Below are 26,150 nucleotides of genomic sequence, written 5' to 3' on the forward strand. Positions count from 1 at the left end.
AAGCACCTAGATATAAACCTTATACATGAACACATATAATGTGCAGCAGGGTCTCTAAAAAACCATGGCTTTTTTTAAACTCCAAGATTGGGAATAAAAATGACAGACTTTGGCTTTGCATTTTTGGTGGCATCCTTTATTGAAATATTTTGCATTTATCTTCTTATTAGGATTTTAATGTTCCTTTCCGTTAAGGTCCAAGTAAGGATGGAGGAAAACAAATCAAGAAATTGTACTTCAGTGATATTCAACCATAATTATTCCCTGGTATTTCTTATCTGTAAATTTTTTTCATGTGTGTTCTACTTTTATTAATTGGTAAAACTGTGACAGAGCAATTGGCTTTCCCAAGATCACAAAGTGAGCTGGAGCTTGAAGTCAGGGTAATTGCCTGATGTGTTTAGATTAATAATTGTGTGATGCTTTCATATCAAACACCATTTCTATTTAAAGCAAAAAAAACCATCAAAAGAGAGTATAAACTAAAGTTTTTCCTACTCTCACATGAAAATCCTCTGTTTTTAAAACATCTACATTTTTGTTTCTCTCTGACTTTGTGATCCTGCTATGTGCAAAGCTACTGTGAAGTTGTACAGAGAATGAAAATGGATTCCATCTTTTTGGCAAACTCTTCTAGAAGCTGGAGGAATTTAAATAGTGAATATGAGGTACAGTAGGGGTAGAATTACAAGGAATCACATTTGATTCGGTGGCACCAGGAGAAGAATCATGTATAAAGTGCATCTGATAAGTTTTAAAAAATGGATCAAATATCCCCAGGTAAAAGGAGAAATGAGAGGACAGCATGAGGATGACTCTGTACAGAGAGACGGATGCAGGAGAAAAAGAGATGAGAGTGAGAGATGAACCACAAAGGGATTTTGGAGCCACACTATAAACGCTTGTGTGAGTTCTAACAGAGAATACTGCCATGGGTTGAGATATGCCCAAACCCAAACAAAAAGATACTCACATCCTGACCCCCAGTACCTATGAATGCAGATGTAAACAGGCTAAAACAAGGTTATGCTGATTAGGGTAGACTTAATCCATTAACTAGCGTCATGAAAGAAGAGGAAAATAGGGGCTCAGACAGGCACATAAGGAGAGCACCATGTAATGACGGGGGTGACTGGGGCAATACAAGCTTGAGTTCTGGTGAGCACGCCAGCCAACACCAGAAACTGGGAAACGACAAGGAAGGATCCTTTCCCAGAGCCTTCCCGGGGCATGTCTTATCCTTGCTGTGATGTCAGACTTCTAGCCTCCAGATGCCAGACAGAGTATCTGCTGCTGTGAGCTACCCAAGTGTGTGATGATCTGTTAGCCCTAGAAAACCAATATAAATGCAAACCATATATGATTTTTTCTCTTAACTGTGGCAAGATAAAATGAGATTCTTCTCTCCAGTATTTTCGCTTTTCTTGAAAGGGAAAGTGTGGATTAAAGAGGATCCATTTGGGAATGGTGCCATCTGTCTAGAGCAAATCTCACTACTGCAATGTTCTCTATAAAGAACACAGACCAAAGAAGAAACAACTTTTCTCCCTGAATATTAATGCCATAATTACTATTCTGTTAGGAGTAGGGTCAAAGTCATTTTACCACGAAGAAAAGGGCTTTCTCACATGAGACGGAGCTGTGTGGTCTCAGCAAGAAAATCTTCACACGGACAGGGGAATCTGCACTTACACAAGTTAGAAGGAAATCAGCTCCAGGCATTCATCCCATAGTAGAGAGCAGCACGTCCTCCCCACCTCCAGGCAGAGCCCAGAAAAGCTATGTTAGTATCCAGGGGGAGTCTGAGGTCAAACCATACAGCGAAGGGCAGTGAGCAAGGAGGAAATCACAGTTCCCGGAAAGAGATGGGTGAGGCATTAGAGAGTAAAGGGGGAAGGAAAAATTGGGGAGAAATAGGGAAGAGTATTAAAGACGAGCTACAGAAAACAGACAAAGGCACTGATTTCAAATCAAACCATATAATGGAATGGGTTAGCTGGAAAAAGTAACTACTCTTGGTATTTTTTTTTTAAAGTTAACATTCTTATAGTGTTATTCTTCTTCAAACATCCTTGCTCTCCGGTCAAACACAGCAGTCCATATTGTTTTGAGCACATTTTGGATTACAATTGGAATAGAAAAAGACAGGGCTTTAGAAATCAGCACTTGAAAATGTAAGGAGAAGGTTCTAATGGAAGGCAACTGAGAAGCAAAAGTGCCAATGAACAGGAAAGAGAACCGAAGGGGTGACCCTGGGAACGACAGCAGAACTTCTGAGTACCTTGCAAGGCAGTTATAGAGGAGTCAAGGACCACTGGACCCAAAGGAAAGTATGAAATCACAGAATGGCTGACTGCATCCCCCCCAGCCCCCCAGAGCTAAAGGGATGTGAGGATTTGGTGCCTTCCCTCCTGATGGCGGAAGTGAAGGAGACCCTGAAATGCATTATTTTGAGCTATAGTATCTTTATCTAAGGAGATTTCAAAATATTCTTGTAGGTTTTATTTACCTAAAAATCTAACATAAATCCACTATAGTCTTTAGACATCTGTTAATTATTTCCATCAAAATGATGGCCAAATGAAAACAAAGATCATATAAAATGACAAAATTCAACAGAATTAAATGATTTAAAGAAAACCAACTCTTGAATTTTAGATGACACAGACTCCTACTCATTAGGGTTTGACTTAAATTACAGTAATAGAAATCAGTTTTTAAAATTCCACAGTTCTTTATAAACTAAAAATTAAAATATAAAAGAATCAAATGTCAAAGGATTTTTTTTCCTTTAAAACATAGAAGAGAAATATAACAGAGACTTACAGTAAATGTACTGAACATACTTTTCAAAACTAAATTGGAATTGAAACCAGATATATAAAATGTATTCCATTTAATTTTTAAAAACTATGCATGTATCACTCCTAGCTTCTGATTTCTAAGCCCATTTTACTCATTGGTAACGATTCCTGTACTATAAAAGAGAAAAAATTGTTTTAATCTCAATAAGGAAAAATTAATTGTAAAGGAGGTTTATATGATTACACATAATAATTAGTTCATGAAATGGGTTTAAAAGTTTATTTTTAGACAAACAAAAATCCCTTTTACATCAAACTTGCTATTTATTTATTTCGGTACCAGGGATTGAACTCAGGACCTTGCATTTGTGAGGCAGGCAATGGAACCACTGAACTATATCTCTAGCCCTAAATCAAGCTTTTCATGTACAATAAGACAAACTTATTCTTTGGTTCCAAATTTCAACTAAAACAGATCATATCTTCTCTGACTTCAACACTTCAGAGAGTACTTATTTAGAATATCATTAAGTATCTGTCCTTCTAATGACAACTTCTTACCATTTTGTATTTTTCATGAAAAATTTAATGAAATGTAATGCTTAATTGCTTCTGATAATAAGGTAAGAATGTAGATTAATATTTTCTAAATAACTGAAATTTTTATGTATGTAGATCATTGTATCTGAAATCAGCATTTTACAAAAATATTCTAAATTTGACATTTTTTGCAGAGTCCTATTCAGAGCACTTAAAATACTTTAGGATGAGAAAGCAAGAAACTAATTCTATATGCTAAGTAAGGTTATCCAAAGCTCAGATAAACATTACTATGAAAAAAAAAACAAAACACAGATGATGCATACTTGGAATTTTTGCTGTTTTTCTGTAGAAATGATGAGAGAGACACATTTTTTTTAACCTTATTTCTTTTTGATGTAACCAAAGACAAGTCTTTGAAATTTCTGGGTCTCGCTATTCCAACTCAGGAAGCACATTCTTCAGATACAGAGATGAGGGTGAGTTATTTCTTCAAGCATTCAGCAACAAACTTACTTGATGTTGCTCATATTAGGCCAAAGGGGTTCCCACCCCTCACTCTCGCAGGTTTCTTCAAAGGGGATCTGAGAAACACTAACAAAACACAAGGATCTTTCTCCATAGTAATTGAGAAAGTGTCTCGGAGTCCTCAAATATTCCATATTTGACATTAGCCTCACTCTCCTCGAAGATAATTCCAGAAGGATATGGATTTTGTTCTATTTACTGCTGTATCCCATACATCTAGAACCATGTCCAGCACAAAATAGTTACTCAGTAAACACGGATTGGGTGGATGGATGAATGGAAGGAAGGCTAGACGAATGGATGGCCCAGAACACTGATTTGTTTGCTTATTTTTTAGTTTAGTTTAGTTTCTAACAGTACATATGTTAAACTCTCCAAGAAATTGATTTTTGGAAGATGATGGATTGCCACATTCTATATGAATGTTCAAAATGTTTACTTCCTACTTCCAGAACAAAGTCATCATAACAGTGAAGAAAATAAGAAGGAAGGCTTTGCCTATCTCTTCAAAAGCATTCCAATTCTTTCACTGTTTCTACTGATTTTTGTGTTATCTTTTAAGGCGAACACCAAGAGGTGAAGAAAGTCATCTTTTGGGGGCTTTTGACCTATTAAAATAGTTTTTGTGGTCAACTGGGAAAATTAGCGAAATGTTCCTCTCCTGGTAATTGCTAGAGTGAGTGGGCTTATCTACAGCGAGGGGCTATTTCTGGTTCTGCCACTGACCTTTCACGGCAACATGTTCAAGTCACTTAACCTTTTAACGCTTAATTTACCTAGTAGCGCAACAGCAATAATATCTACAATAACACATTAAAGAGAATTGCTGGAGGATCTATGCTGCTAACTCTCCCTAGGTTTTTGGAACCAACCAGACTCCGCTGAAGAGCACAGTGCTCCCCTTATACTCTCCTCTATGATACACCTCTTCTAAGAATGAGTCAATTGCTTTTTGGTTGCTCATAGGCCTGACAAAGCCACTTAAAGTGGGTTAATTAAAGGCTTGAAATTATAATGATGAGTTCCACAACAGTTCTCCCATCGCCAGTGTGCTCAGAAGTCTTATTTGAAGTGCACAAATTAGCCAGATGTAAAATCGGGGGTGGAATATGAAAAGCCAAGAAAAAACACTATGAGATAATTTTCAGGAACTTTAAGTTCAATTGCTTGAAAGCATTTCAACTGCAGGATTTCTATTTCTTTACGACAGACTGAGAGATATCATGCCACTGCTTTCTCTCTGTTTAACTTTCTAGCAGCTGAAAAAAAAAAAAAAGTCAGCTTTTGTTCCATAGAGTGGTTTTTAAAGACAGAATTACTGCTCAGATGAACTTCTGCATTTTAAACGCATCCCTAATAAAGGAGGAAATGAGGTGGTAAGGTGAATCTCAACTCTAAGGATTCAGCTCAGTGGAATCAAACTGAAAAGAGACAAAGAAGTTTGAACAGATGCATTTTGTTAACTTGTTCATTCGGTGATATCCAACACCCTTTTTAATGTTATCTAATCAGTCAGAAGTTAAATGACCCGAGTTGCAAGTGAAGAGACCAAGATAGGGCACCTAAAGAAAAGAAAATTTAGGGGAAAGAGAAAATTTAGGGATAAACTCATTTAGAAAAACTAATTCAGCTATTTTAAGAAATATATAGCTAATTGGTAAAAAAATATATTTAAAGATACTGGTATTGAACATAAGCATATAGGTGTGATGGACAAAGATTGTCTGCATTATAAATTCTTTTGCTATGTTATAATGAGGTTATGAAATATCCATGAATGAGACAACATCATATTGTCAGACCCATAACGTATTTTAAATGCAGTACAAACATAATACATAGTCCTTCTTTTCCCAAACCAATAACAAAAATAATCCTTCTTATAACGTAAGCCACCATAAGCTAATATATTAATTAATATATGCCTTGTATTCCATTCTAAAACATTTAAAAAACCCCTGGGATGTGCCAAATAACACTCTAGGTATTGGGGTTATAAAAGTAAACAAAAGCTGCTGCCTGCAAAGGTCTGACTTCTATGGATTGGGAGACAAACAAACAAATACACAGCCAATCAAAAGGTGCAGACAGACACTAAGAGGATGTAAGTATGAGCCTCAGGGGTAGAGGCTGCCATTTTAAGTCAAATGATCTGAGATCATTTTAACAGAAATAAGCAGAACAAGCAGCAAGTTGAAAGACACAAAAATAATTAGCGTTCTTAACTTCAAAGCACAGCCATGAGACTAAGGTGGCTTGGGCAGAGAAAAGTAAAGAAGTAAATACCAGAGAAACTGATGGAGGGACTAAGTCATACCGGGAGGATTTTGAAGCCAATGCAAGATTTGAATTTTTGTCGAAGACACGGGAGGTATTGAGCAGAAGGTAGACATAATCTACATTAGATTTCCAGGGATTCCTGTGGCTGCTGTGTTTGAGAAGACACGAAGTAATGAACAGGTGAAGAAGAGCAGGAAGAAAAGTTAGAGGGCTACGGCGAGACTCCAGGAGAGAGATGTGGAAGTGAAGCACGTGGGCAGATTCTGGAACCTCTATTTCCAGAGGGATCAAGACAGAGAGGGCTAATGAAAAGGGTTACCCAGTGATTTGCATCACAGGCTCCATACAGATTTGGGCTCAAATCCCCTTACCCTCCTTGTTAACTGAGCAACCATGGACAAACTGTTCAGCTTCTCTAAACTTCACCTTCTTCTTTTGTAAGTGAGGCTACCAGGGGTACTTTATTGATTTTCACCTTACAGCGATGTTCAGGTGAGATACTTTACTGATACAAAGTCGGCACTTGTTAAATATGAGCCAATCAAATAATGTGAAAAACAGCAAGGAGGAGCCTCATCATGGAGATTCTCTTAAGCCAGGATAATGACTGGCTCAGCGGAAGCTGCTGAAATGCTTGGCAAGGAAACAGAGGCCATCGGTTGGCATTTAGAACAATTCTTTGACTTTTTGTGTGGAGTGGCTGGAAAGGGGACTTAAATGGAGACAGAGACCAGAGGCTGCTGCACCTGTACGAGCAGGAACTGATGGAGGCTGCAGGAGGAAATGGGCAGGAGGAGCGAAGGAGACAGTGCATCTCAGGGGAAGTCCAGGGGAATGCCAGCTTCTAGCTCGGTGACTGCTTAGATGATGTGTCGCTTGTGAGGAAGGGGTTCAGAGTGTCATGAGAGAGAGGCAGAGGAGGGTTTAAGATGAAGTGTCCTGCACCTAGTGTCCTCCTATCCCAACCTCTGGGAAAGGAGGATCCCAGGATACGGACACGGTAGGCAGGACGTGGCCACCTGTCACCACCTGCACCCAAAGTACTGAGCCTTTCTTGATATGTGTGTTTATTTATTTATTTATTGGTACCGGGGATTGAACTCGGGTCCTTGCGCTTGCAAGGCAGGCCACCGAACTGCTGAACTAAATCCCCGGCCTTGATATGTGTGTTTAAATTGTGATTTTGGAATACCTCTCCCTTGGTTTATACCCATGTTAAACATGTAAGAATGATCAACTGTAACTCTACAAACAAATTCAATACAAGGGACTTCCAGAATCAGTGATACAGTCACTAAAATGGTGGGCAATAGAGGGAAACAATTTCAAGGAAAACTTGCCAGAGAAGTTGTTTTCAGTGAAGACTACACAATGTGTGTCAGTGTATTCCTTTTGGAGCTCATTTGTGAGCCCTCTTAAAGCATCCACTTAGGATCTGAGCCCTGGAGCTGCCTGAATCAGAGCCCTTCCCTACGTTAATGAGCTCCAGGGTGATGGACGTGCCTCCCTTTCCTGCTTCTGTCTCAGCAATCGGAGCATGAAGACTTCACGGCAAATACCAAACCCACTGACATTTAATTACCACTGTCACTGGGATCCCAAAGTGGGCCTTGCACAGGAGAACTATGGAGCACCACACAGTCAGTGCACGCTGCAGCAAAGCCTTGGTCTGGCAGATAAAGATCTGCTTTGGCAAAGCAGACCCTGTGAGTATTTCCAATTAGCCCTTTACTCTTTCTGCTTTTAGGTAATGCTACTATGCTCAGGAAAAGCAAATATAAATATGAAGAGCCTTACACTATCCTGGGCATGGACATTTTAACTCTCTCTCTCTCTCTGTCTCCCTCTCTCTCTCTCTCTCCCTCTCTCTCTCCGCACCCCTAAAGCACAATCACCGTATACACAGGGTCCAGGAATTTTAAACACTCTGTTTGCGAGACTCTTCTTTATACTTCAACATAACATGTAGTATTTCCAAAAGCGATACATCAGGTGTAAGTGGGAAACCACCCATGACCCCTGACCCCAGGTAGTTGTCTTCGGTTCATTCTGTGGCCCAGATTCTCAGATCTTTCTCACTGCAATCCCCTTGCCTTCATTTCTCTACTTCTGCTTCCTCTGGGCTGGATTCATTCCTACTCGTCATTCATACTGGATCCATTCATTTCCATCTAATAAATGCACATGCACCTGCCCTGCCAACTGATGAATTCTCACTGGTAAAGTCCCCACTATCTGCAGAGTATTAAGTCATAAAACTATGGAAATGGACAAAAGATCATCTGTCAGCTTAAAAGATCCTTTTATTGGCTTATATGTTTACTAATTATGTTCTCTCCCACGTTCTTTTTCATCCAGCCAGAAACTCTATCTATGTCTGTCTATTTGTGTGTTACCCTCTATTCAAAATAAATTAGCATTATAAATACAGAGGTGACAAGTACTTAAAATAGATGACCCATCAGGTCTTGTTCATGAGTATATTTCAAATGTGAGACACAAGAAACTTTCAGACTGCGAGGACTATGAGGTAAGGGGAAAAAATGAGAATCAAGACTTGTCATGTAAAGGTACAAGATCCCAACAATGAATGTAACTGCACTGTATCCCTAAAATGTACCAATAAACTCAATTAAAGCTGAAAAAAAAATGATCTACAGGAGGGTTTGCCAAACTACAGCTCCTGAGTCAAATCTGTTGTGCTATTTGCACTGGAAAATGAAGTTTTATTTGGTAAACACAGGCAGATTCACTTGTTCACATACTGTCTATGGCTGCTTTTGTTCTACAGTGGCAGAATTGAATATTTGCAATAGGCATAGTATGGACTAAAAGACTAAAATATTCACTAGGTGGCAATTTTCAAAACTTTGATAAAGTAACACAAGTTAGGATGCAGACAGTGGACAAAAATTTGTAAGTGTAAGTATAAGTTACATGGATAGATACATTTCTAGAAGATCTCTTTTATACAAACCTATTTTATATCCTGAAAACTGATTTTTTCCATTGATAACATAAATCTCAATAAGAAATTTTCCAGGATTTTCCCCTCCTGTATAGTCTCAGATATCCACTTGGTAGTGACATAAAAGGGGGATTTTCTGGTCTGGCAGAGGATAACTATTTCCCTCACTCAGGCCTTACATTTTTTAGTTTAACAGTTTATCTTCCAGCATTATCTTGTCACAATGGTCTATCATTTTTCAATGCCTGAGTAATTCTGAAACTTAAATTTCATTAAAAACTATAAAGATAGGATTGAACAATCCTACCAAATAGCTAGTTGACACTCTTATATCTGAACAATTCTCTTGGCTATTACATCAGGAAATCGCTACAATATTCTAATGTTGGACCTATTCACCAAAAGCTAGTTGCAGCTCTCTATTTTGCTATTCTATCCCATCTTATACATCTACAATGTGTCTTAGGATAAAATATCACCTACATAGTTAAACTTTCTTCATTTATATTTCAGCTAGAGAAACGAGTCAATAAATAAACACTATAGGTAGATACATGCACATAAACACATATATACAGACTATCAGTACTTCGACATAAGTGGTTTTCATTGGCTTGTGTGTTTACTAATATGTTCTCTCATGAGTTCATTTATAATTGATTTGCCTTTAGATAGTTTGCTTAATAATGTCAAAGTATAACTTAGTGCACAAATAAAAACACAATCATTAAAAGATCCTTTAAGACTTGCAAAAACGCTTCTGGGTTAGTGAACATTTTTTAAAGCAGATTTCTGTGTCCCATGTCTTTGCATTGTTGTGTTCAGCATTTTACAAAATCATTAATGTCTCATTAATTTTATGGTAACATAAGTATAAAGCACTCTCAGGAACAGCTTAGCAGAAATCTCTGTTATATCACATTTTGTTAAATATTCCTACAGACTTATTTTAAAGTCCTCCAGAAGTTGGTGAGTTGTACCCCACCACTGTGACTTTCCACAGTGCACCACAATGTCTTCTCCATCCCGGGCACAAGATCCCAGAGAACCTAACACACACATACACACACCATGGTGAATATTGCTCCCACCTCTGCATATAATTTCCTATAATGAAAATGTCTTCTTTTCTTGGTGTCTAAATCTTATCAATCCTAAGAGTCATTGAAAATTCAAGCCCCTCCACAAAGCCTGGCACTGTAACTCTAGTCAGTGTCAACCTAATTCCTTTTTGGTCACACACAACACTTATTGACTGTAACAATCACAAATGTACTTAATTCAAAATATTTACTGTATCACTCACATTACCACGTACCTGATAACATTCAAGAATAAAACCTAACTTCTGCTTTTATGGAGTTTGGGGTCTAGTAGAGGAGGCAGACAAGTAAATAGGGCACAATAATCCAGCAACAGATGACCCCATGGTCACAGTAAGCACAGCATGCACTGGGAACTCACTGGAGAAGCAACAATCCAGCCTCAGGTTAGAGAAATGATAAGAAGCTCAGGTTCCAGAGTGTGAGAATCTGAGTTCGTACCTAAGTTGTACAGACCATGGGAGAACCAAGAGTTCCATTATGGGTATGTTCATTGTTACATGCCTGTAAAGACATTCAAATATGGATCTTGAGCCAGTAGTTGGAGGAACCAGTTTGGTGTTCAGAAAAGAGGACCATGTTGAAGATTAAAAACTAGGGACTTATCATGGTATAGATGGTGTTTAAAATTGTACAACTGAATGAAGCTCACCCAGGGAGTGAGGCATGATGGAAAACATAAGACAACCAAAGAATGTGTTCTACAATATTTTAGCCAGAAAACTTCTGCTAGGATGAGGAGAGAGAAATGAACAGGAATCAGCGAAAAAGACTAAAAAGAAGAGCCAGCAGGGATCAGAAAGTGCAGGAGACTGTGCTGCATGGAAGTGAAGAAAGGACTTCAAGGAGAACAGAAAACTTAGCTGTGTCAAATGTGAGTGACATATCCAATAAGATGAGGAATGAGCAGAGTGTTAGATGTAGCAAGGCATACACCAAGAGAATGAAAAGAAAGGAGGTAATGAGTACCTGCAATGTTTTGAACAGTTCTGCTATAAAAGGGAGCAGAAGCCAAGTTTGGTGGCTCAGGCCTGTAATCTCAGCACTCAGGGAGGCTGGGAAAGGAGCACTGGGAAATTTGAGTCCAGCCTTGGCAACTTAGTGACTCAGTAAGTTATTGAGACCTTGCCTCAATATAAACAGCACTGGAGATGTGGCTCCAAGAAAAGACTCTGGGTTCATTCCACAGCATTACAAAGGGGTCAGAAGAAAAGGGTAGAGGTCTTTAGGAGTAGAATTTCTGTTTGAGTAACCAATGCATGATCAGATGGCTGAGAGGGAAATCAATGTCTCTTTATTTCTCTGGCCCTCTGGGGCTCTTTTCCCAGCACACTCTGGCTTTTGCACACCCACTTTCCCAAGTGCACTCCCAATCTGAGATCCCACATCACCTTGTACATCTTTCACAGAGCTTGATGCAGTGTGACTGCTCTTGTCCACACTGCCATAAAAGGTAGACTTCATGAAAGTTGAGCACATTTCATTTACACACCCTCCGCTGAACAACTGGTCTGTACGGAATGCACTCCATAAGAGCATCAGATCTCCAGGAGGAAGAAAACCCTAGCAGAATGGAAGCCGCCAAGGGGAGGGACTGTGGTCTGTCTGCTCACTAACAGAGAACACCACAGAGAACAGAGAACAGCAGTATTTTCACATACCTGGACAATTAAGTCTACTTTTTGCAATGTAATATAATTATCTGGTGGTATTTAAAAATTGTTTACAGCTCTTGTACAGCTCTTGGATACCTTTTTTTTCTTTTTTTTCTTTTTTTAGCTACTGGGGACCAAACCCAGGGGTGCTCTATTGTAGAACTATATCTCTATCCCTTTTTTCCTTTTTATTTCTAATTTTGAGTTAGGGTCTTGCTAAACTGCACAGGTTATTTGCTAAACTGCACAGGTTAGGCTCAAACTTTCACATCTCCTGCCTCAGTCAGTGAGTACCATCATATTTTTGTATCGAGAAGCTGAAGTCAGAGAAATGGCATGATATAAACAGTGTGTAGAAAAAAAAACCACATGGTGCAAGGTGAATAATAGCTGAGCTGTTTGCACAATATTCTTAGTATAATATCCCAGCTAACATATTACCGAGCTACAAATGCCTCTGTGAGTTGAAAACCCAGCTGTGTTTTCCACTTTCTGCATTACAAACAATAACAGAGATGAAGAAATTGTAAGTTAGTTAAAACCCTTCAAATATATTAGAGATGGAAGTTATGTATTCAATTACAAACTCATCCTTCTGCTTCTACAAATAAAGTAAATGAAGCAACGCTGATTACTATGTATTAGCATAGGAAAACAGAAGCTTCAAGAAGGTGAATGGCATTAAGTCTCAGGGAAACATTTTAAGTAGTTTGAGTGATACATGTTTCCTACGATTTCAGTATAAATTAAACCTTAGTTATTCAGGTAATTTATATGCATATCCCTTAAAATGAATACAGTGCAAGCAATTGCAGGAATTAAACAGAGTTTTTAAGGAACAGAAAGTGGGTTAATGAGGACTATCAGGATGTCTAGGAAATGTTGTGAATATAACAAAGAATCCCAGTGTTTAAAAGCCAGGTCTATTCCTATCATCCCATGTCTTGCTCTCCTAAGAGTTAAGAAAGAAATTTTGGCTTTGGTTAATAATCCAAGGTCTGAAATATGCTGGGAAATGCTATGCTTTTTCCCTTTTCATGGGGAGGAACAACAACATAGATGGTATGCCTGGCATCATTACCACTCCTGAGACTCTGAATTCAGTGGAGACAGTTGGAGTCACAACAGTCACAAGGAAGAGTGGTAGACACAGCAACAGCCTTCTGTGTGGCTAGAATCCTGATCAATTCTCTAATAATTATGTCACTCAGAAATAAGAGTCTAACAAACATGAAATGTTAAGCAAAAGAAAAAAAAAAGGCTTCTGCTGACTCTGACTTCATGATCCTTACACCAAACCAACAATTAAAGAGTCCAGTTTAAATCCATTTCCTGAATTGTATTTTTTATTGCTTCCATTAACCATGAGTTAGAGAGGTCATTTAAGTGGCAGTAACTCAAACATGCTCAGTTGCCTGGTAAAAGATATTTAGGTGCCTAGTAGAGGATTTAAATCTATCACACCTACACATTTTTTCCCTCATTATTCTTTTACTTTGTGGAAAGTTTCTGTTAAAAAAAAAAAAAGAAACCTCACAGGTTTCACTTGTGGAATTTATCACTAATTAAGAATCAAGGCCTAGTTGTACAAAATTACAGAATATATACCATAAACTAGTTTGACTATATAGCTTGAGATGAATACAGGAATTCAAAATAAACAAAACCATTATTGGTTGGAATTTATTGAGGAAATGGGGCTATACTATAAATTTCACTTTGAATCTTAAAAAACTATGGTAACACTAAAATAAAGGAGGAGAGAGTCTATTATCTCAGGAGAGAGATGACATCACAAACAAAAATAAAACAAGTTCCTAGCAAGAAGAAAGATAACACAAAGCCCTGTGTAAAGCTTACTGAAAAGACTGGCAAAGAATGAGCTATAAAATTATAAAGAAAATCAATCACAGTTGAATATGTTCCTTGATTGCCAGAATGGTAGCAGCAGTTGTGTGAGATGCTATTAAACTTCCCTGATACCTGTGTTACACCAAAGCATTGTGAGCATGCGTGCAATTTTACATTAGTCACTCCCCAAACTCCTCTTGAATATCTAATATATTCTAGTCACCCTAGTCACAGAAAAAAAAATATTGAGAGGGTTGTGTCCGTACACAAGGAATTTATACTCCAAATGGCAGAAATCATTGTTAATTTGGCTCATGATAATAAAAAAATCTTCATTCAATTTTATTATCACATTTAAACTATAAATTACCAAAGCTTTAGAATATAGCATATCCTAGTCATTCATTCACTCATTCATTCCTTCTTCACTTACTCATCAGTAAAATATTTAAGTGCCTCATATCATTTGTTAAGTTATCAAAGACGTTTACTCAATTCACATTCCTGTAGCTCGTCTCAGATAAACACACGGAAGTACCATGTGAGATCTGTAGGAATCTTTCCAAAAGAAGTCCTCCTCTCTAAATACCCATGGGGCATTTCTGCAGCCGCTGTTCCCGCTGTCTGCAGTGTCCTCCCCAATGCTCTGCTCTTGAAGAGTCAGACATGCCTCACATGTCACCTCTTCCTGAAGCCACTCTGGCTAACTCCTCGGCAAAAAGTAACCTCCCACCTACTCCATTTAACACAGAACACCCAGGTGCAGTGATGGCTTTCTCTCTCTCTCTCTCTCTCTCTCTCTCTCACCTTCTCCCCCTTGCGCACACTTCACTGTGAAATTCTTGATGCATCCTTAGTCTTCTTTCCATATTAGCAACTAGCACAATGCCTGACACAATAAGAGGTATCAATAAATGTTCCTGAATGGCTATCTTATAATAAATTAATCTGAGGGGAATTTTATGTGACTAAAGTAATATTCAAGTGCTGATAGCTGGTTGGGGGGGTGTCTGGCTACCCAAGTCTTCTTTTTCTCCTCTTAACATATCAAGCACACTGACACTTTCAAGTCACTGAGATGCTTGCTCCTTGCACCCCGAATGCGCCCCATCCACTTCACAGTGGGCCTTTCCCCTCCCCTTAGATCTACGTCCAGGATCAGCACTTCCAGATCAACCAGGGACTAGTGACACCCTTCACTACCTCTCACCACATCTGTTCTCACCCACTGTAATGCTTGTATCGCTGTTTGCCATCTTTCTGGTTTGTTTGTCTCCCTTTCATTGCTCCCAGCCAGAATGTAAATTCCCTGAGAGCTGCTCTGGTTGTGGATCTCCTTCCCTGCTGCAATCTGGCACCGTGCCTGGCATCTAGTAAGCACTCAATACATCTAGGCTGTTGAGTGGAAGAAGGAACAAGGAATTCAGATGCTCTATTCCACAAACAGTGAAACCAGGGCTCCTGGGCAGCATTCAGCTTGCAAGGGAGCTCTATTTAGCCTGTTCAGCATTTTTAGAAACCTTAAATGAGTTGCCAACTTTTAAAGGTTAGGGGAATTTGCATTTTTAAAAAGTTCAAAATCAGGCTTCTTTTGAAATACTGGAATAAGTGGAAAGCCAGGGCCTCCAACCCCAATTGGCAAACCAGCGGGCGTGGGCGGTGACCGCCTGCTCTGTAAGAGGTCACCAGACCGACTGCTGTGGCCCCACTTCCTCCCAGTCACACACTCGAGCCGTGCTCTTCTGAAGGTGGGCTGGATTTCAGCCCTGATCTCCTAAAGCTTCTGCTGTGACCAGTGCTCTCCACAACCTCGTATAATTCCTACAGATCCTGCCCTCATGGGTTACTGCTTCACAAAAATGGAACATGCCTTTAGACATGAGTTAACGTCCGCACACCTTCTGATGACACTTCTGCTTTATGACACTAAAGAATTATAATGATTAAATACTAAAAGTGAATTCATTATACACTAGAAGAAAATCTAGGTGAGTGTTCAACAGATCTTAAATTCGTGGGAGAAAACTACCATTTATGTTTTATTAAATCATAAAATCCAGTGAATCAGGAAGTAGTTGTAACTAATATGATCGACAATGGTTATTATCTATTATTAAAATTCAGTAAGAAAAACTGAGCCCCAATGAAGAAGGAATACATTTTTAGTAATTCACAGAAGAACTACAAATAACTAAGATACACATTCAAAGTCTATTTTACTAGCAACCTAAAAGATGAATCAAAATAAGATCTCATTCATCTACTATACAATGATTTATTCAACAAACATTTGTTGAGTGATTGCTACGTTCCAAATACTTTTAAAATTAGCAATAATTTTAGGATTCAGTAAGATAAATACCATAATATACCATGGAAAATAATTTTATAATGTGCATCAAAAACCATAAAATAGTTACTACCCTGTGACCCAGTAATTAAATTTCTTGAAATTTATCCTAGGAAAATAATCAGTGTGGCAGACAAAGATTAATGTATGAGGATGTTAATCATTGTATAATTTATACTATCAAATACATTTGAAACCTAAATGTCTGACAATAAGGAGTGATTAAGCAAATTATAGTACATTCAAGTGATGCACAGTTAAACAGACATTAAAATTATGTTTTTCAAAGACCATCTACTGATATAGGAAAATGCTCATGAAACACTGTAAAGCTTATTTTGAAATAAAATTTAAATAACTAATTAAAGTGATCTATTTTCTCTTGCTTTATGATGCAAGAGTTATTTTTGCTTTCCACAGGCTTGCTAATACTTCTCCCTGGCTTGCAAGACCATGTATCTCCTTATACGTCTTACTTCTGATAAACATTAAATGAAGAGTTTAAAGAAGAGTTGTTAACGAAGTTCTCTGCATGATACCACAGTACTAGATCTTAAGAAATTCCCTTTTTGATGTATTTATAGTGTTATGTAGATCAGACAAGACATTTACAAGAAGCATTATTTGCTTCTTGTAACACCAACCACAGGAACAGCCAAAAGGGATGTCACGGTATAAAAAGCAGAACCACCTCAGTGCCATGAAAAGCATAACAACAAAAATTGAAAGTCTGTGTGCACCAAAATATACTGTCTGCACAAAAGATGATTATAGTAAAACAAGGGGGAAGCTGCATTTTGGTTTTGCAGTTACTGAACTGTGCAAAGACAGAAGCCAATATGCACAGTCACCTGCCTGCAGGAGCCCAGTGACCTTACATCCACAAGGAAAACAGCGAAACCTGGATTCTCCCGGTCCCTGGAGCACAGCTGCGAGCCACTTCTGGAGCCAAGCTGACACCTTCCGCTCACCTGTGTCTGTGCCTTGGCGCAGAAGCCATTTGGACAGCAGGCTCCTATGAAACTCAGCAGCCATGGTTGGCCTCCCAAGAAACCAAACTCGATGTCCACAGCCCAGAGAAAGCCACAGGAGCCACAGAGCAAGCAGCACAATGTGAGTGAAAGTCGATCGTCTTTCTTGAAAAACTGGTGGCAGGAAGTCACCCCATGAAGAATGCATTTGTAATGTGACAAGGCAACAATTTCTTATGTGTTATAGTAAAATAAGGAGAAATCGAGTAAAGCTCCTCGGCAGTTATATTCCTATTTATCTAGGAGTTCTCAAAGAGACCCATGCAGACTCAATTTAATTGGAAATTACAATTTAGGCCTGAGGCTTGTAACATTCAGCCATTCAGCAATTCAGAATCTACCTCTTTCCTTAGCCTGATGCTCTCTCTCTCCCTAAAGCTCCAAAGCTTCACTTGGTTTATGTATCCTCATTGCTTTACAAACTACTGCTTATCCAACATTTATTTAGTTTGGGGGGAAGTTAAAAACAACCTCCATATATCCACTCCAAGCTATTTTCACATATGCTCTCTCCTCTCTTTCAGGAAGTTGTTTTAACAGCCCTTGTTGCTACTTTTGAATTTCTGCTCATTGGATAATTCCACTGTCACCTTTGAATACTGTATCTGTTCTCCTCTTCAAGTACATTCATAAACTCAAATCCGTCAAAATCAATGACCTTTATGCCATCACCATTTTTCATGTCTCTTGTGTATACACAAGGTTGCTTTTCTTTGGCATCATCTTTTAGTACATGACCATCTTGCAAACTTTATCCTCTTTCTCCATTTTTTTTCAACATTCAATTTGGACTTTTTCAAAAATTTATATTCTCTATTCTTAATATGCTAAAACATATCTGCTTCCACCTCCTTCTGGTCCATAAATGTGTACTGATAAACTACAAATGACCTTAAATTCTTCTCCACATGTCACTTACCTCATAGAACAGTAGCAGCCTCTTTCAATAGTAGTTTTAGTGTCTCTTTCCTTTTATTAATATTACACTCAACTTCACATCCATTAGACAGTTACACGACAAGAGAGGAAGGCAGAAGAAATGTCTAAAGAGCAACCTTTAAAGATAAATCTCCTCAAATCTGACCTTATGTCTATCAATGATTATCAATGGATGAGATAAACAGAGAAGCAGGAGAAAGGAGAGACTGTCAGTGGAGGGAATAGTTAGCGAGTAAGTGATGCCAACTAAGTCTGAACTTTAGCCCATGCAAAGAAGGCACTAGGACAGACAAAATTAAGTTGACATGTGTACTTTCAAAGTTTTTAAACTTCTAAATAAATCTTCATTACAAGATACAAATTTAAAATTAATTTTTATGTTAATGGAATTAAATTTATCACGTAATGCTTAGCAAGTTTTGGTTTTTACAAGTCCTGAAATGGAAGTAGTTCCTCCAAAGGAATTTAAAATTCAGCCTCATCTTTATGAGAAACAACTTGAGGCTGCAGCTGCTGGCCTCTGCAGAAGGCACTTCCAGGAGGCTGATGCTACCTGCCAGGTCTGTTCTAATCAGAACTGAGTGTGCCCCTTACTTTACACCCTGGGCCTTCCCAGGAGTAGCATCTCCGCTCTTCTCCTGTGGGATTTTTGTCGGTTTCCCTGTTTTTCTATTCCTCTGGCTCTGACACAGGACTGTCTCCTCCCTCCTGGCCCAGCAGTTGTTTTCTTGTGGACTGTCCCTAGCACACCCCAGAGTACAAAATCAAGCATTCTGGGCACTTGTTCTTGTTTTTCAAACAAACCTAACAGGATGACTGCTGAATAAGTTGAGACCAGAACTTGGAAATATGATATCAACATAAGGCATGATTGATGGGACAAGCAAAATAATAGAAAGATATAAAATGTGATACCTGATGAGCCAGAATATAGATGTTGTGTCCAACATCCTTGGGGGAAACTCCATCATCTCCGCCCTCTTCCTCCCCATGATCGCATTCCAGTCCCTGGTTGTACGCATTCTTCATCACATCCACCTAGCCAAGAAATAAAAAAAGATGAACAATGACATTTGCAATGTTACAACACACATTTTAGATTGTGTCTGAGCTATAATTTAAAACTAGGAAGCTTCTCGAGACTCAAAAGCATAAAAAGATTCAAAATGAAGATATCTGTGGAAACCGTCTTTATTTAAACGAACACGGAACTGTATTTCTACAACATTCTCTGTTTTCCTTGCAAGTTTTTGCTTTGATCTCTGAATGTTAATAGTGTTGAAGTCGCTATGATTTCAGAGAAAGGGGAACCCTGATAAGCACCTCTTATTGGTTGAGCACCCACAAGATAACAGGCAGACCTGGTGCTGGACATGGTAATGGGCACCAAGGGTCTCACAGTGGACAAGAGAGTAGCTCCCTATAAATGAGGAGAGCTAGCTGTATTTCAGGCACTACTGAACCAAAGTCAACTTATTTTCTGCAAAACTCAACTGCATGGTTTAGAAGATTATAACAATACTGTAAAAAGAGGTGCTCAGAACTGATAGAACCGATGAAGTCACAGGCCGCACATCGCACCGGCCTGTGCCGTCCCAGGGCCGTCTAGCACTTCGGCAGTGGTAGCTCAAAATGCTCCATTAGACCTTTTTAGAGCAGTGAAAGTTGCCAGCCTTGTTTTCTGATGTGCTTACTATAAATTTGTCCCATTTAGGCTTTCCGTTACTAACACAGCTGTAATAGTTTTCTTACCAGTTCCCGGGGTCTCATGTTGAAAAGAATTCTCTCTGCATTCTCGCTGTCATGCCGGCTCTCCATAATGGCCAGCAAGAGCTTGGAGGCGTTGTTCTGGAGACACAGACCGAGTCAATGCACACTCAAAGTCTATTTCATGGATTAATGATCCCCTGCATTTGCTTTAATTGAGATTACCAAGACCGGTTTTTTTAATCAAACAGAATTAAAAACTGCTCATTTCTGTTGTCTTATTAACATTTTAAAATAGTATGTTTTAGGGCAACCTACTTCCTGGTTCACCTTCTGTCTCTCTTAGACAGAAGCTATCATTTTTTCAACAAATTTTTCCTACAGATAACTAAATAACTAACTAAATAAATAAATTTTACTTCATTGTTAGTACAAAATAAAACTAATGAATCATAAGCGATATGAGTTATTTTCAATATTGGTGAGAAGGTATATTAAGTGCAGATTTGATTACTATATGCTGCTCTAAAATATACCCATATTTTCCTTTACTGTTTCCTTAACAAACATTTCCATGATTGAATTTTAATAAGACAATAAAGTGAAGAGGAATCAGTGATATATTTTATAAAAATTGCATGTAATTTAAAGAATTTAGCACAACTCTTTAAAAATAGTACAAAGGCATCATTAGCAAATAAAAATTTTACATAAATTTGAGCAATAGTGAGAATATATGAAATAGTAAATTCATGAGTTAGAAATACAAACTGATAATGACATTGATCTCATTATATTATGTCACATAAACAATACATTTATTATCTTAGCTGTGGAAAAATAATATTTTCTTTTCGTTTTTTAGTGCTGAGGATCAAACCCAGAGCCCTGCACATGCTGGGAAAGCTCTCTATTGTTGAGTCACCCCAGCAAGACCAGAATAATATTTTCTATTTCTGCTTAATAAAGAATGAAAATAACTTGTTATCTCTGATGTGTTCTAATTTTATTTTATTTATAAATATTTTATCTCAAACATTTTTACGGATACCAAAACTGTTTCTGAAGTAATTTATAATCCAAAATGGGTATCACACAGTAACAGTCTTATTACAGAAAGCATAATGTCCTACAGTTTGAAAGATGTTTCTGTACACTGTACTTTCCATATCACTGCTATAGAATTTTGGCAAACAGCAAGACTGTTAAAAAAAAAAAACAGGAGATATTTCTATAATGAATTTATATGAGAGAAGAATCTTAATCTCCACATAAAGCCTTTGAGTACAAAATGGTTTCAAGAGTCAAATGATTTTAAGACACTTGCAAATGGCTCAAAGTTAAAGCCTTTAAAGAATTAAAAAATAAAATTAAATGAGTGTTGGGGTCTAAGTAGACAATCACTGAACAACTTGATAAGGTGGTGCAAATTAATTCCACTGTTTCATCTCAGGAGTTCATTCTAACCCACTATTTCAGAAGTACAGCCTAAAGGTCACTGTAAGTAACTGGGGTTCATAACAATGATGGAGAAGACTAGCAGGTGAAGGACACCAGTGTTGCTGATCCACTGTGAAAAGGTTTTCGTACTTTGAAGGAGGAACTGTATTTTTTCCCATTTTCATTTTTCCAGATTTGCACCAAACCTAAAATCTACTTTTATAATCCAGGATCCTGTATGAGCAACATGCCTTAAAAAAACCCAGGTTTCGGGATCAGTGGAGAGCTTAAATTCTTAGAGCCAGCCCTCCCTAGAATTCAAAGAGAGAACCTTGGCAGTGCTATCAGCAGTCTCTAATGAAGCGTGCTCAGCAGGCCCGATACATAATAGCTTAAAAATACATCCAATTTTAGAATGCTATCAGCAAGGTGGTTATCTTTTTAACCAATTTTCTTTTTTCACACTATGTCAGGAGAATAGAAAGAAATCTTGTAAATTGCCTACTGAAATCTGAGTCGATTGCAAAGTGCAAGAACCTATGTATACTAAAATATCAAATGGAAGTGTCAGTATTAATAGGGGATTTTCTTCCAAAGGAAGCCAGATTCTTCAAAACAAAACATCCTACATATTTACAAACTCAGAATTTGTTATTCACAAGCCAGTTATAAAAATAAAATGAAAAAATAAAGCACAAAACATAATTCTAAAATTCATATTCTGACATTACATGAGTATATAAAGCATATGTAAAATTATGGGTAATTATGCAGCAAATTCAGGAGCAAGTGATATGAAATAAAACCTTAATATTTTTCATATGGTATCTCGATAATGTTACGGAAAATTGATTTAAAGCACCCCACCCAAGAGAGGCTCCACATTTACCAAATTATATCATTCTGTTTTACATTGTTCTCACACTAGCCAATATTTAGAAAACCTCACAGACTGTTTGCAAAAGCACATTTACCTCAAAGTAAAAATTTTTATTTAAAATATTTCAAGTCAAATCCATAATTTGGTACTTTAGTCATACCTTGATTTATTCAACTGCCATATTTTTAAAAAGTGTAAATAAATTGTGCTTATTAAAATAAAAACATAAAGAATCCTTTTTTAAAAAATATTTTCATAGCCAAGTGTGGTGGCGCATGCCTGTAATCCCAGCACTTGGGAGGCTGAGGTCAGAGGATTGCTGTGAGTTTGAGACCAGCCTGAGCTACATAGTGAGTCCCAGGTCAGTCTCAACTACATAGTGAGACCCTGTCTCAAAAAACAAAAACAAAAAAAAATTTTTTTCATTTGAACAGCTAATACCATTTTTGCTGTGAAATCATATCCCACTTAATTTGTTTTTACCTAGATCTGGATTTGTAGGTACTCTGTGTATCCATACTTCAAACTGATGAGTTACTCAATATTTTCTTCAATGAAGTCACAGTAATTAAAAATGAGATTTGAAAGTATAGCGTTTAACCAAGATATTCAAAAGGAAAAGGCCAAGGCTTCTATATATATTGTTTCTTTACGAATTATAGTTAAACACAGAAAATATTCAAACTAAGCTGACTGTCCTGTAGGCCTAAGTTGGTCTTGCTCACTGAAATCTGAGGCTGGTGGAGCTAAGGACCCAAACACAACCTATGTAAGGATCATCTGCATCCTGATTGTGAACAGAGGGCTCAATGCCCTTCTGTTAAAGATGAAACATTGAAAAAGTGGGAATGCATCTCTCCTGTTAAAAGAAGCATGGGTTTACTAGGAGCTTTAGGACAATCTTTCCATGAGTAGGACATATCTACATTTCACCACATACTTAAACTTACATTACAAACAGATCCATAAAAATATCATTCTATTTTTCTCAGCCAAGTGTTTACCCATACAAAGTTCAACTTAATTGTACAGTTTCCATATTAGTATTAAATGGAACTGGCTATACAAATAAATTATATTTAACCAAATGATTAGCTTTGTAAAGATCTGCTTGACACTAGACACAATGATGTGATCTTTAATAATTTATCTCAACTGAATATCATGCCCTAGCATTTGGGATTTATACAGTGTCTGTGTGCATTCATTTGTCTATTTTCATTTGAACAAAGAGATCGAGGGGAAATTTTTTGAAATGCCATTGTGCTCCTGAGTTCTGATCAGTGGGAACTGCTGAGAGGGTGTACAAGGCTTAAATTAAAGGACACCCTTAAGGTAGTGGGAATATGACAACATATTTAGAGGGGAAAATAAGATAATAGCTTAAAAGATTTAGAAAGAAGAAAGACACAATCCTAAAATGCATCTCTTTGACATTATCTAACCGTGACTTGCTAGATGGAATTCTCTAGTCAAAGTGAATTAAATATACATGGTATGATGTTCAGCTGAGGTCATGCTTCTGTATATAATGAAAAACATAAAATAAAAACAGGAAAAAAGTAGTGAAACAAAGTGGCTGTCTGAAGGAACTTCTATTACAGGACCTTGCAACTGAATATTACCTCGGTTAACCCCACATCTTATCAGGAATTTGGCGAGCCTTTTGATTTTACTATTCCTTTCTGACAGTTCCTTATTTGAAGATCTGATAATATCTTACTTTTTATAAAAGCAACTTGAAGATGTAGAGTCAGCTCTGAAAGGGAACTTTATATAGAGAACCCCACTTGAATAATCCACGTGGATTTACCCTACCTTTAGTTGAAGCACCAAGTCCATTCGGTATTTTCCAAGGGGGTTTATGTCATTTAGAATCAGAGCAATGATGATATCAATCCCATTAGATTCATGAGTAGCAATACAGGTCTAGAACACAAGGTATTTGAAAATTAACATTTTATTCACAACATAAATGCACCAGAAATAACAGGACATACAGCAACAGAATTGCCTTAGCTTTTGACTTTCAAAATATATTTGGATTTAACTTTGAGCATTTGATTTATTGTCTTATGTAGAGTATGCCTATTAATTGATTGGTATTAATTAAATGGATTTGGAAACAGAACACAAAAAGAGACACTGTGGGAGGCACATGTCTTTTAAAATAAACTATTTTTATAGTATGTTAAAGACCACTGATTAAATTAAATACTCTTTCAGCTAATCAATTTTAATATAACCACCAATAGAAGATCTCCTTCAACTTAAATTTAAGAGCTTACCTGTCCTAAGAGAATATGAAAAAGGAAGATTTTTAAGTAAATCTCACAGAACTGATACACTCCTTTAATTCAGTTGTTACTTCATGCTAAATTAGCAACGAGATGCTATTGCCAGGTAGCAACAAAGACAGGCGATGTTGGAGCCTCCTGACATTGGGGGAACCCCATCCATTAATGGTGGTTGAGGAAAACCTTGGGCAGGTTTCTTAAACTTGGGTATTTATGGAGGGATCTCATTTGCAGAATGAATACCAAACACCTTGAGAGATAAATACGAATGTTTTGCAGATGAAGATCTTCCAAGCAAGGAGTCTGAGCTTAATATTTAAATATTTAAAATCAGGGGCTCAAGGGCTAGCTTTGTAGGACTGTGTTACAAGGCAGGACCTTATCAAGGAGTTTGAAAAATTGAAGCCCTGGAGAATGAAATGAGAAAGGCTAAAGCAGATGACTTTGAAATGACAGCTTATTAGTACCAGCTTCCTTCTCCCCTTTGTAGAAGGAATTTTTTACTTCCTGAAGACAGAGGAAAGGTGTTTTCCATCCATCTTCTCTATATTATTTCCTGAGGATTTTGTGCTCATTAAAATGTTTGCCAAACAAAGGGAATCCGCCCACAGATCATTTCTAGAATTTGTTAGCAACCTTCTTTCCCTTCCACACATTTGTAGAGCACAGAGAATGCAAAGTGAAGTTCATGCTATTTTATTCTTAGTTTTTACTTTTAGAGCTTATTTAGTTTTAAGAAACTACTTTCAAAATTCAATTTCATTCTCTTAAAAACCCAAAGTAGGGAACATTCTTATGGCCTTTCCATTAAATAGTATAAGTGATAACGTGATATACATATTTTCTATTATAGATAAATGTGGCTTATCAATAACAAAAACAAGTTTCCAAATCTGTATATTTTTACCTTAATTTTAAATCAACAGTTAGCTTCTCTTGTACCACTACCTTAGGAAATGGAAATGTAATCCATAAAAGCGCAGGGCAAAATCCTGCGCTTTTAGTGTGACCTGTGTACATTACAGAGAAGGAAAAATGCCTTCCTAACAAATTATTCATGCCAGTAATTGTCATGCTTTTATTTTATGTACCTACATAAGTATGAATACATGTGTTGCTGTTCATACATATGTGTTTGCACACATAGGTACTATATATGCATCCGGACGTAATTTGCAAGAGAAAAACAAACTATTCACATTTCCTTTCCATGTCAGCTACTGATGTTTGGTCTCAATGGCTTCTTTAAAACTTGTAGGCAGAAAAGTTCACTATTTGAAACCTCTATTTTCCAAGGTAGACCCACGCTTGTGATAGTAGCTTTATAATGCATGTGTTCAAGTGGGATGGTGAATTTAAAAACTTGAGGATAGCTCCCTTTACTGACCTAACTCTCTGTCTTCTCCCACAGCATGTCCTTGCTAGCCAAAATTGGGAATCAGAGATAATCACTCTGCAAAGCAGAATTGAACTTTGGTCCCCACCCCCAAATGATATAGACAAAACAATACTCTACTTAGACTCTGAGTCAAAAGTCCTGAGTTCTACGAATGGCTCTACAACTGATAGATTCTGGTACTCTGAGATACTGCGAAGTCACTTCATGGCTGAGTCTGAAACTATTCATCAGCAAAACAGAAGCAACCATGACTACTTCATAGGTTTACTGTGAGTATAAAAGAGACAACATATCCCACCCACTACAGTGGAGCCAAAGACCCAAAGGAAGTTTATTCTATAGCTCCTGGAAAGATTACTACTGATGAAACCTGAGTAG

General features: G+C 37.6%; 1 protein-coding gene across 4 annotated transcripts in view; it reads right to left on the reverse strand.

Moving 5' to 3' along the window:
- Itpr2 (inositol 1,4,5-trisphosphate receptor type 2) overlaps positions 1-26,150 on the reverse strand; it is a 416,582-nt gene that overhangs the window by 108,714 nt on the left and 281,718 nt on the right. For all 4 annotated transcript variants that reach the window (XR_004518150.1, XR_004518151.1, XM_010615034.2 and 1 more), the window contains 3 exons: positions 23,895-24,005; positions 19,802-19,897; positions 18,965-19,087 (listed from right to left, as the gene is read on the reverse strand). Coding sequence is in view for 2 of the 4 variants with exons in the window: in XM_010615034.2 (XP_010613336.1) it covers positions 18,965-19,087; positions 19,802-19,897; positions 23,895-24,005 (330 nt within the window). In the remaining 2 variants the exon portion in view is untranslated. The remainder of the gene's footprint in view (positions 1-18,964; positions 19,088-19,801; positions 19,898-23,894; positions 24,006-26,150) is intronic.

The sequence above is a fragment of the Fukomys damarensis genome, unplaced genomic scaffold (assembly GCF_012274545.1).
Source record: "Fukomys damarensis isolate Sample0158 unplaced genomic scaffold, DMR_v1.0_HiC HiC_scaffold_19, whole genome shotgun sequence".
Classification (NCBI taxonomy): Eukaryota; Metazoa; Chordata; class Mammalia; order Rodentia; family Bathyergidae; genus Fukomys; species Fukomys damarensis.